Source organism: Tyto alba, unplaced genomic scaffold, assembly GCF_018691265.1.
Source record: "Tyto alba isolate M040663 unplaced genomic scaffold, T.alba_DEE_v4.0 Super-Scaffold_28, whole genome shotgun sequence".
Classification (NCBI taxonomy): domain Eukaryota; kingdom Metazoa; phylum Chordata; class Aves; order Strigiformes; family Tytonidae; genus Tyto; species Tyto alba.
The window spans coordinates 17,794,503-17,806,088 of record NW_024881302.1 but is presented as its reverse complement, the minus strand read 5'-3'; the positions used below and the strand labels follow the sequence as shown (position 1 = coordinate 17,806,088).

Sequence of the window (11,586 nt, the reverse complement as noted above, 5' to 3'; positions counted from 1 at the left end):
GGGTGTGTCTTTGAAGCCGCTGCCGCCGCCATGATGGGTGTGGGCAGCCCTTACCAGCACCCCGTGGGGCGGGGGTCCCCCCCCAGCTCCCACCCGTATCGGCTGTGTGCGGGAGCGCAGCCGGGGCGCTCAGCCCTTCCCTGCAGCCTGGAGTGCCCCTGGGGAGCCCGGCCGCTGCCCCAGCTCAGTTCCTGACCCCTGGCCCCTCCTGGCAGCGGCCGCGGTGCCCACCCAGCCGCTCGCTCATGCCCCTCGGAGGGAATGGGGGGTCCCCGCAGGCTGGGCTGGGGTAGGGGGCTCGCCAGAAGGGACTGGCAGGCCCCGTGGGGACAGAGCGGGGGGGTCCCAGGGGCTTGGGCAGCCACCCCAGCTCCCCTCAGGGGTGCAGCGCAGGGGCAGCTCCAAGGCAGAAGGGGTTCCGGGGGACCCCACTGCCACCACCGGTGACTTTCGGGGCGGGTGCTGGACCCCTGGAGCGGGTTGGCCCGTTCCCTGGGAGGGGACGACCAGAATAGCTCCGCTATCCGATTCCTGCCGGAGGGGCCAAGGCTGTTCTCCTCTGCCGCTATCTTTTCGGGGCTGACATTTGAGGCCAGCCCAGCGGGACGCGCACCGGGGTCGCCCGGCATCCCCCCGGCTCCTCCGTCCTCCGGGGACGAAGCAGCGAGATGGCAGGGGGGAGGCGACGCGGGGGCGGCGGGCGGCGTGGGGGACCCCGGCAGCACCCGGGGACCCGCGAACCAGCCCCCTCGCCTGCACCCCTCTGCCCCGCGGCCGCAACGGCGCAGCGAAACGCAGGCGCTGCCCCCAAAACCAGCCGCCCCAAGAAGCCCGTGGAGGAGCCGGCGGTGAGGGCACCCGACGTGGACTCGTTGGGCTTCCAGGCCATGGACTGCAACGTGCCGGGGCTGTCCCGTGTCATCCTCCAGAAGCTCAACATGAAGAGCTACGAGGACTACAAGTGAGTGAGCGCCCGTGGGTCCTGCCACGGGTGCGTGCTTCCCCCTCCCACCCCCAGCCAGAGCGTCCCGTGTGTCCCCCCGCAGCTGGAGCATCTCCCCTGGCTCATCCCACCCTCCCAGCTCAGTCTATATGCGGGGTGCTCTAACGGGGCTCCTGGGTGCACCCCTCCACCAGCCCATTCCCCGGCTCCCAATTCCCACCCAGCCCAGGCCAGGGTGCTTTGGTTGCAGCTAAAAACCCTGGTGGCCTCGGAAGGAGGATGTCAGCCCTATTGTGATGGCAGAGCAGCGTGGGCTGGATCCCACTGACACCCACCCCCCCCCCCCGACATCTGCAGGTCTGCCATGGACGGGAGGAAGAGCGGCAGCGATTTCGGCATCCGAACTTACTTCGACATGTTTCAGAAGATGGAGGACACCTTCAAGTTTTGCGCCGAGTGCAAGAAGCTCCCCGATGCCCTACCTGACCCCAAAAGGCTCCGGCGATGCAAGAGGTATGGCGGGGGGGAGGTGGTCTGATGGCACGGGGCCGGATCCGTCCCCTCGCTTCCAGTCTGGTGGCTGGGGTGAAGCCAGGGGTGTCTAGCCCCGAAGCCCACCTCCACCCACAGGGCACCCCCAAAACAGCGATGCAGCCCTGGGAGAGGGTGGCAGGGAGCCAGGAGCAGGCTGGATCCTGGCCCCTGCTCCTGCCTCCCCGGCTGGGCACGCTGCCTCTCTCCCCAGGTGCCAGAATGTGTACTACTGCGGCGTGGCGTGCCAGCGTGCCAACTGGCCGCTGCACAAGAAGTTCTGCAAGAAGCTGAAGCTGGTGGCCCTGGATCGGCTGGTGGAGTGGCTTGTTTTCACAGGTGGGGCAGGGGACGCTGCTCCCACTCTGTGTGTGCCCCCCACCGGTCTGCCTGACCCCCCCCCCCCCCCCCCCCCAGGCTGCGTGGGTCCTGTGGAGGGATGTGGGGTCCCTCCTCTTGGCTCCAGCCCCCCCGGCTGGGTCCAGCACCCTCACAGCCCAAGTGGGATGGGCAGCCTGCGTCGTGGGGCCACCGCTGCGACCTCCAACGCTTCTCCCTACAGGAGACATCCCCTTCCCCACAGAGTCCTGGACAAAACCTGCCTGGGAAGTGAAGGGCTGGGAGGACTGGTTCTCCATGCAGGGACAGCTGGAGGAGAAGCTGGGTGCCATCCTGGCCGGGCGGTACATGACCCTCCTCTGGGCCAACGCTGGGAAGCCCCGGCCGGAGGACGGGGAGCTGCGCGAATCCATCCGGCGGCTGGTCACCGACTTCCACTCGCGGCCGCTCACCATCGGCTTGGGGCTGCGGCTTTTCGGCATCGACCCCCTTGCCAAGGCCCTCACCGTGCACGTGGTAGGGGCGTCCCACGTCGAGACCCTCAACACCCGGCTGACGGACTACGACGAGCTGACGCGGATGTTCCCGGAGCACCGGGGGGTGGAGGTGGTGATGGTGGGGGTGGACGTGGTCAACGGACCCATCCTGAGGCCACCCCTGGCCACACCGGCGCCCCGGGGAAGGGTCTATCTCAGCGCCTACAAGGGGCTCTACCACGATTTCTGGGAAAGCCACGTGGAGACCAAGCTGGCCGCCCGCCCCGACCTGGTGGTGGGCTTTCACCCGGGTGAGTGCCTGCGCCAGGGAGGGGCCCCGTGGGGCTGCGTGGAGCGGGACGTCCCCAGAAGGGTGCAAGGTAGTCCCTGAGCACCCTGGCGGCACAGGGGGCTGAGCCCGCTGGTGGCTTGGGACACGCTCAGGGCTTTGCACCAAGTTGCAACGAGCAGCTGGAGCAGCCAAGGTGACCTGCTGGGGCTTGGCTGCCTTGTCCCCACACCGCCGGGCACTCGGCGTCCTGCCTGTGTCACCCAGCTGCTGGCCAGTGGGTGTGAGCAGCACCCAAAGGGGTCCCTGCTTTCAGGTCTCTGCACGGTGGCTCAGCTCAGGACCCAGAGCCCGGGGGGGCCCCCCCCATGCTGGTGGGGAGACGGGACCCACCTTGCAAAAAGCTGCCAAACCCTATCACCAGCATCACCGCTGGGGTCTCCAGCGTAGAGTGGGTGCTGTCAGAGCTGGCTTTCCCCAGGGCCAGGGTGGGATGGGAGGGAGGTGGGACCCTCGCTGCTGTGTCCCCCCCCCCCAGGTTTCCACGCCTGCCCGGATCTGCTGGCGGGCTGGCTGCCCACCCTGCTGCTGCTGCGGGACTACCGCCTGCCCGTCCTCTTCACCGTCTACAGGTGAGCACAGCCCCACTGCCCGCAGCGTGCCGGCACAGCCGCTCACGAACGGGGCCCATCTTCCCCCTCTCCCGGCAGCGAGCAGGAGCTGAAGTCCTCCCTGCAGATCCTGGTGGAGCTCGAGACGCGCATCGTGGGCTACGCCACCAACCCCTTCGCCTCGCTCCGGCCCGAGCAGGTCTACTCCAGCCCCAACAAGGCGCCCGTCTACTGCAGCTCTTACTACATCGCCCTGCTGGGGCTGGCGGCATCGGCTGTGCCGGGTGCTGAGGAGCTGGAGGATGATGATGGCTGGCAGGGAGGGGAGCCTAGTGCTGCCGGGGGCATTGCCCCGGCCCTGGGCTGACCCCGTGCAGCCAGCGCCATCCTGCCTGCCCAGCCAACCCCCACCTCCTCGCTGCCCAGGCCCAGGACCCCGTCGATCGGTGATCCAGCCATCCCTCACCCGCACACACACAAGTCACAAGCTTGCGGGGGAACACGCAGCATCCCGGCACAGGCTTGGCACGCCTCCGCCGTGCCAAATAAACCACCACCGGCAGCTGGCCGCCGTGTCTCGAGCTTTATTTCCAAAAAGGCCTTTGTTTTCCCAAAGAAAACAGAGAGCTGAGCCTGCCCCAGCCCCCCCTCCGGTGGCCACGGCCTCTGGAGAGATGGTGAAGGGGACCCCGACTGCGGGACCTGCCGTGCGTGGGGCTGTGCAGCCCCCAGGGTCCCGCAGGGAGCCCCAGCCCAGCACCCGGCTGTCACTGTCACTGTCACATGTGCTGTGCCCGTGCCAGTGCCGCTCCAGCATTGCCCACCAAGCCCCGCCGCCGCCCGGCACCGGCACCCGGCCTCGGTGGCCCCCCAAGGACACTGGGGCGAGTGGTGCTGAGCAAACTGGCCCCTGCAGCATCGCCTGACGCTGCCGGGGACCCGCACTGGCCTGGCATCCCCTCCCTGCGCGGCCAGCGGGTCCGGCACAGCGACGGTGGCAACGTCCCACGTGGGCACCTGTGATGGTTTGGGGAGGCCAGTACCCGCCCCGGGGCTCCCTGCGCCCCAGCGGTGGGTCCCTCCCCGGGGCTCCCTGCGCCCCAGCGGTGGGTCCCTCCCCGGGGTGGGTGCCTGTCGGAGGGGCCAGGGCAGGGCTGGCACGGTCCAGCCGGGGAGGTGGCACGGCGCGGCACTGCCGGCGTCACTCGGCGCCAGCGCGTTCCCGCAGCGCGGGCAGCGTCAGGGTCTCCGGCGCTGACTTCTTGCGCGGGCGAGTCTTGGGGGGGGCGAGGAAATCGGGGGGCTCGTCGCTGAGAGGGGTGGAGGGGGCGCTGGCGGGGGCCGAGTGGGTGGCCGTGGGCTGCCCCACCTCGCTGACCGAGATGGTGGGTGCCACCAGGCCGATGAGCTCGTTGGTGGCCTCCTGCGTCTCCCGCTCGTAGCGCCGCACCTCTTCCATCGTCATCCCTGCCGAGCACAGCCGGGCTTGGGGCCACTCGGCAAGGCCGCATCCTGCACCCCGCCATCCCGGGGCAGCCTGCGCCCCACGCACCGGCTCCCCACCGAGCTGGGTGCTGGGAAGGGGGACAGGGGCTGGGGACAGGGGGACGGGCAGGGAGGGGGATGCTGGGCAGCGCAGCCAGTCCCCCGCTCCGGCACCAGCCCAGCCAGCAGTGGGGAAGGGACAGACAGGCAGCGCAGGCAGGACAGGCAAGGGGACACGCGGGGAGGACAGCAGGGCAGGGGGGGACTCTCCGCCGCTGGGTGCAGGGGGGGGCTCAGCCTGCACCGTGCACAAGCCCCCCTGCGGGCACCCGCCTGCGGGCAGCGTGGTGGGGTCCCCATCCCCTGCGGGCAGCGTGCGGCAAGGCTGCCCGCGCAGCGGGGGTTAGGGGTGCTGGCTCCCCAGTTTTTGGTTTGTGGCCACTTGCATCTGAGTCTCGAAGGCCCGGACGTCTTCCAGGGACATGTCTGGAAGGCAGAGAGCCGCTCACCGGGACGGCCCCGTGCCTGCTGCCGGCCCCCGCTGCTGGCCATCGCCAAACCCGGGGCTCCCGTCCCCGTGTCCGCACGGAGCAGCTGCCTGCAGCGTGTCTCCCTGCCAGACTGGGGGTGCAGGCAGCGCAAGCAGGGGTGTGGGGGCTCCTCTCTTTGCCCACCCCCTCCCCGCCCCGACTTCAGCCAAGCCTTCCCCAGGCGTGCGGCAGAGCGATGCGGGGGTGCAGGCAGGCCGGGGGGAGCGGAGCAGGCAGCACAGGCAGCAGGGGAGCCGGAGGAAGAGCGGGAGCTGCCCGTGGGGGTTTTAGTGGCATCAGCGGTTAAACCCGCAGCCCCCTCCCAGCCTGAGGGTCCGGACACACCCTGGGGACCGTGTATACTTCCCCCCTCACCGGCAGCGCCGGGACGGCCCCACGGACTCACCGCACCACTCGTCCACCCAGGCGAAAGCCTGCCGGTGCCCGATCAGCAGGATGTCCCGGATCACCTGCGACGCACCGTGGGGGGTCACCACCCTGTCACTGTCCCCGCAATGTCCCCTTGCCCCAGCCTGGGCACCCTCCCCTCCTCTCCCCCACCTCACCTTGTGCACGAACTGTTCCACTCGTGTCTGCAGCCCCCACACCTCGAACTTGACGCTCACCAGTTTGTAAGAGCACATGATGGGTTTGGTGTGCTGGCGCCAGCCCTCCCGCAGCGGCCCCCGGCCCGTCTTGGCCGAGCTGAAAAAACGGGGGTCCTGGGCGGGGCAGAGAGGGGGGCTGTGAGCCCCCGCTGGGACAGGGGACAAGGGGGTGGCCCCAGGGAGCTCTCCCCCCAATCCCCACCCGTGCTACCTCCAGGCTGCGGTAGTAACGCTCAGGGATCTCGTCGAAGGCGATGTCCAGGAAGGAGATCTCGTGGTCACCCAGGATTTTATCGCTGTGGAAGATCTGGGGAGGGGAGGGAGGGTGAGAGGTGCCGGCCACACGCGTGTGTCCCCCCCGGCAATGAGTTTGCCAGGTCTCGGCTGCGGCGCAGACTCACGTTCTCGCTGTCCCCACAGTTGTCCTCGTACTTGGTCTCGATGTAGATGGAGAACTTGGGCAGGAAGGAGCACTGCGGGGAGCGGCTGTCAGCTGGCCCCGAGGGACACCCATCCCGAGGGACGCACATCCCAAGGGACGCCCACTCCCAAGGATACCCACTCGCAAATGACACCCAGCCCCAAGGGACACCCAGTCCCCGGGACACCCGCCCCAAAGGACACCCACCCAGAGGGACACCCAGTCCCCAGGACACCCACCCCAAGGGACACCCACCCAGAGGGACACCCAGTCCCCAGGACACCCACCCCTAAAGATGCTGACTCCAAGGGACACTGACCCCAAGAGACACCGACCCCAGCTCCCCCTCCCCAGCCATGCCAGGTGCTGTGGAAGGGGCCAGGTCCCCCCGTGCCACCTCCTTACCGTGTACTCTGCAAGGACACGGTGGCACATCAGCATCACGGGGTGGCATCGCCAGATGGCATCACAGGGGAGAGAGGGAGCGGTGAGACTGGGCGAGACTCTCCCGGCAGCCCACCGCCACTGCCAGAGAGGGGCAGGGGGGTCCGGCGGTGCCTGGGTGCCCCGTCCCCGCGCCCTGCCCGGGGCTCACCAGTGATGGTGTAGGGGTAGTAGTTCCAGGCCTTCTCCGTGATGTAGAAGATGCGGGGGGTCACCGCCCGTGCCCAGCTCGGCAGTTTGCTGGGGGGGGACCCGCGGCGGGGGATGCTCCGCTCAGGGCAGGATACAGCCCTGCCCAGTGCCACCCGGCCCTGCTCGGTCGAACGCAGCCCCCCCGTCCTGGCTCTGGGACCCCCAAACCCTCCCCAAGGACCCCAACTGCTCCCCAGGACCCTCACCTCCACCCCAGGACCCTCATCTGCACTCCAGCATCGCCTCCGCCCAGAATCCTCTGCCACCTCCCCAGGATCCTCATCTGCACCCCAGGACCCCCCCCCGGGACCTGTGACACCTCCCCAGGACACTCACCTCCACCCCAATGCCCCCCACCCTCTCCCCAGGACCCCCACCTCCTACCCACGCAACCTTACCCCCACCCCAGGGACCCCTCACCTCTCTTGCTGGACCTCCACCCCTTTCCCAAGGCCAGGACCCCAGGGCGCTCCGGTCCCCCCACCAGACAACCCTGCCCGCCCTGCCCAGCACCCTGTGGCTGCCCACACTCCCAGGGCAGGATCAGGCCCCCCAGGGGAGCTGGGAGGGGAGAGGGTTTGATTAATTTGCAGGCGTTATAAATACCATCCCCGCGAGGGGAATCGTGAGCGCCGCAGCTAAAAATAGCCTGTCTCACGCCAGCGGCTCCCCGGCGAGGGAGCAGCCGATGCCCGTGCCGTGGCGTGCCGCAGCTGGCAGCGGGGACATGGGGACAGCGGCACCGGGGGGGACAGCAGCTGCCCAACGGGCACCCGGGGACACCCCCAGGGACGGGCAGAGCAGCCAGCTGGGGATCCTCACCGAGCCCCGCGCCGCGGCTGGGGCACCCACCGGTGCCTGGAGATGGGTGCCTGTCGGGAGAGGGGTGTACCCCTGCAAGATGGGTGCACCCCAGGAGATGGGTGCAGCCCCCAGAGAGGGGTGCACCCCTCGGAAGAGACGGGTGCACCCTGGGTGATGGGTTCACCCTGCGAGATGGGTGCAGCCCCTGAAGATGGGTGCAATGCCTGGGAGATGGGTGCACCCCAGGAAAGGGGTGCAGCCCCCCAAGGTAAGTGCACCCCAGGAGATGGGTACACCCTGAGAGATAGGTGCATCCCCCAAAGATGGTGCACTCCAGGACTTGGGTGCACCCCTAGGAGACAGGTGCAGCCCCTGAAGATGGAGGCACCCCTGGGAGATGATGGAGGCACCCCTGGGAGATGATGGAGGCACCCCTGGGAGATGGTGGAGGCACCCCTGGGAGATGGTGGAGGCACCCCTGGGAGATGGTGGAGGCACCCCTGGGAGATGGGTACAGCCACACTGCAGGGTATCCAGGACTCAGAAAGGATGTTCCCCAGGAATTTTGGAGGGAGGGATGGGGCCACCCCGATGCTTGCCCATGCCCCCCATGGAGCTGGGGCCCCCTCCCCACCCAGCACCCCTTGCCAGCGCCGCAGCCTCACCTGGAGAGGTGGACGCGCTTCTCGGTGAACTGGCCGGGGCCGTGGACGGGGTCCTCGTGGGGCTCGTTCTTCACCACCTCCACACCCTCGCCCTTCTCGCTCTCCTGGTGACTGTGCTTGCTGATGGTGTAGAGCTGCCCCACACGGTACTGCAACCACAGCGCCCGGCCTCAGCGCTGCCAGCCCCTGCCCCGGTGCCCCCCCCCCCAGCCAAGCCGGCTGCCGGCACAGTGCCGGGGTGGGCTCCTCTTTGCCAGGCTAACAGGTTTCCAGCCACACCACTGAGAGGGGAAACTGAGGCACGGAGCAAAGAGGTGCCAGACCCCGAGCTGTGCAGCGGGCAGGGGTCTCCTGGGGCACCCTGTTTCAACCCCCCCTGCCCCTGGGCTGTTCCAGCACCCGGATGAGGGCCAGATCCTGTCCTCCCTGCTCTTCCCTGGTGTCCAAGTGTCTTGCAGAGTGCCTGGAGGCTTTTTGAACAGCAAGCTACCTGGGAGCCAGGGAAAACTGTATAAATTTATAGTGAGCGAGAGAGATATATGTATACGGATATATATGTGTGTTTTTGATGACGTGGCTGCACAATAAGTGTTTTACTGTTCTGCTGAAGATCCCATCCATCGCCCTAACCGCCAGTGCGTTCCCACCACCCCTCCCTGCCTAATTGAAAACCTTCCTCGGATGCAAATGCAAAACCGGTGCCCGGGGAGGGCTGGTGCTGCCCGGCATGGGCACTGCCGCCGCAGCTCCCTGCTCCCTGGAACTGCCCCGTCGGTACCAGACACACACGAGAGACCTCTGGGATGGGATGCCGTTGGCAATCACTGCTGTTTGCCAACGGGGATTCGGGCTCCCTCCCGGAGCCTGGATCGAGCCTGTGCTCCCCATCGGAGCAGCCACCCCCAGCGCTGCGGTGCCACGGGCACCCAGACCCCCAGCGCCCTTCGCCCACCGACTCATCCCGTGGTGACTTGGCTGCCCCCGAGCAGCCTCTGGTGCTGCTGTCGGGCTCCGTGCCCAGGGATGGGATGTCCCCCCCTGTCTGCACCCCAAAACACGGCTCAGCACTTGTGTGGAGCACCCCCGAGCCCGACGGCTGTGGCCAAAGCACATCTTGGCAGCCCGACGAAGGCAGTCAGTCCCTGCCACAAGCCATGCCACGAGGGGATGGCAAATGGGGTCACGGTGTCCCCCAGCCCCTCTCCGGGCAGGGGCCACGATCCTCTGGCACCTCACTGCTGTGGGAACAGGACCCACCCCCCCACACACAGCCCCCTCCCACCGCTGTGTCCCCTCAGCCGAGCTCTCCCTGGCACCCATGACCGGGGGCTTCCCCCTGCATCTGCACCCCTCTTTCCAAACGACCCCCCCCCCCGAGCCTGGGGGCACAGGCAGCCCCGGCCCCCCACTCACCTCCTCGGTGGTGAGCGGCATGCAGATGCGGTACTCCTTGATGAGCATGGTGGCGTGGGCAGGGCTGGCGGGGCGGGGGGGTCAGGCGGAGGCGTCGGCGCTGGCGGGGGCACAGCTCATTCTGGGGGGACCCGGGGAGAAGGGGGGGGGGGGGGGAGAGGAGGGCGCGGTGAGAGTGGGGGGGACGGCGCTCGTCAGCCTCCCACGCTCCCATCCCATCACCCCACGCTCGAGGCAGCCTCCCAGCTCCCGGCACGGGTGACTTCATGAGCCGTTGCCATGGCAGTGGCGTGAGGTCACCGGTGCGAGGAGCAGCCTGGGTGTACCCGGCCGGGAACACCCCAGTACCCCGAAACCCCCCTGACATTAACCTCTTCTCTGCCAGTCAGACACCTGCTCCCCTAAGCAGCTGTCTCGTAGCACACATGTCCCCCCCCCCCCCAAAATATGGTGCCATCCCTTCGGGGTGCCACATCCACACCCGATCGCCATGGCCAGCACAGAAAGAGGGCTGCAGGGATGTCGGGATGGGTTCTGACCTGCCGATGCCTCTGGGGACCCACCTCTGGGCACCCCCACTCTGACCTGCCCCAGGGAACACCCTGGTGCGGGACATCCCTTCCCTGGGCAGGAGGAGCCCCCGCCCCAGGGCTGCTCCCCAGCACCCATCCCAGCCAGCACCCACTCCGGAGCTGCTCCCCAGCACCCATTCCAGCCAGCACCCAGTCCGGAGCTGCTCCCCAGCACCCATCCCAGCCAGCACCCACTCCGGAGCTGCTCCCCAGCACCCATTCCAGCCAGCACCCAGTCCGGAGCTGCTCCCCAGCACCCATCCCAGCCAGCACCCACTCCGGAGCTGCTCCCCAGCACCCATTCCAGCCAGCACCCAGTCCGGAGCTGCTCCCCAGCACCCATCCCAGCCAGCACCCACTCCGGAGCTGCTCCCCAGCACCCATTCTAGCCAGCACCCACCCCAGGGCTGCCCCCCCCAGCACCCATCCCGGCCAGCGGCATGCCAGGCTGCCCCGCTTGCCCTCACTCCAGCCGGGGTTGGGGATGCTCGGGGTGGCTAACGGAGCAGCTCAGGGGGCAAGGAGGGGATGTGAACCCCCCCAGGCAGTCACCCTGAATGGGGGATCAAACCTTGGAGGGGGCAGATGGGGTCTTGTCTGGGGGACAACTTGTCCAGCTGAGGACACAGAGGCATCCCTGGGGGGCATAGAGGTGTCCCTGGGGGTGTAGAGGGACACAGGGGCGTCCCTGCGGGACACAGAGGTACCCTAATACCAGGGGAGAGGGCTGGGGCTGGGTTGCAGGAAGCCATCAGGCCCCCCGGGGGGGCTCCACACCCAGCCCCGGACCCCCGCTGCCCCGAGCCGGGGGGGCGCGGTGAGGGAGGGGACACTCCGGGGACCCACGGGAGCACGGGGCACTCCGGACCGCGGGGGCACCGCGTCCCCGCCCCACCCCGGCACCGGGGTAGCTCAGACCGGCCCGGGGCGGGGGAGGGGGGAAACGTCCCGTCTGGAGCGGGGGTGGACTCCGGGGGGCTCCCGCCGGTCGTGCCGCCGGGACAAGCGGGAGATGCTCGGGGCACGCCGGCAGCACCGGCATCGCTCCGCATCGCCCCCGCCGGGGCCGGGGTTCCCGCCGCCGCCCCCCCCCCCGCCCCGGCCGCACTCACCCCGGCCCGCGGCGGTGCCCGGTACCCGGTGCCCGGTACCCGGTGCCCGCTCCCCGCCGCCGCCGCCGTGCCCCGCCGCCCCGGGCCGTGCGCAGGAGCGCGCCGCCCCCCGCGCCGCCCCCCGCACCGCCGCACACCGACCCCTAGGGGG

The 11,586-nt window shown here is 69.0% G+C and overlaps 3 protein-coding genes across 4 annotated transcripts; 1 reads left to right on the top strand and 2 right to left on the bottom strand.

Annotated features, from left to right (window-relative positions):
• The first annotated feature begins 317 nt into the window (after positions 1 to 317).
• MSS51 (MSS51 mitochondrial translational activator) lies at positions 318 to 3,757 on the top strand. Its single transcript, XM_042798575.1, has 6 exons — positions 318 to 961; positions 1,301 to 1,456; positions 1,689 to 1,813; positions 2,037 to 2,600; positions 3,117 to 3,210; positions 3,289 to 3,757. The coding sequence occupies exons 1-6, from the start codon at positions 669 to 671 to the stop codon at positions 3,554 to 3,556; spliced, it is 1,500 nt and encodes a 499-aa protein (XP_042654509.1). The 5' UTR covers positions 318 to 668; the 3' UTR covers positions 3,557 to 3,757.
• Positions 3,754 to 5,075, bottom strand: LOC122153971 (cytoplasmic phosphatidylinositol transfer protein 1-like). Its single transcript, XM_042798590.1, has one exon. The coding sequence runs from the start codon at positions 4,652 to 4,654 to the stop codon at positions 4,391 to 4,393; it is 264 nt and encodes an 87-aa protein (XP_042654524.1). The 5' UTR covers positions 4,655 to 5,075; the 3' UTR covers positions 3,754 to 4,390.
• LOC116963803 (cytoplasmic phosphatidylinositol transfer protein 1-like) lies at positions 5,050 to 10,015 on the bottom strand. 2 transcript variants are annotated; one of them, XM_042798578.1, is made up of 10 exons: positions 9,752 to 10,015; positions 8,339 to 8,487; positions 7,692 to 7,741; positions 6,829 to 6,917; positions 6,639 to 6,646; positions 6,214 to 6,285; positions 6,024 to 6,119; positions 5,771 to 5,926; positions 5,611 to 5,674; positions 5,050 to 5,160 (listed from the first exon to the last, which is right to left on the bottom strand). In XM_042798578.1, the coding sequence occupies exons 1-10, from the start codon at positions 9,963 to 9,965 to the stop codon at positions 5,078 to 5,080; spliced, it is 981 nt and encodes a 326-aa protein (XP_042654512.1). In that variant the 5' UTR covers positions 9,966 to 10,015; the 3' UTR covers positions 5,050 to 5,077. The 2 variants fall into 2 exon arrangements, with proteins under 2 accessions (XP_042654512.1, XP_042654513.1); XM_042798579.1 differs by lacking the exon at positions 7,692 to 7,741 and having other exon boundaries at positions 9,752 to 9,814.
• Between the last annotated feature and the right edge of the window lie 1,571 nt (positions 10,016 to 11,586).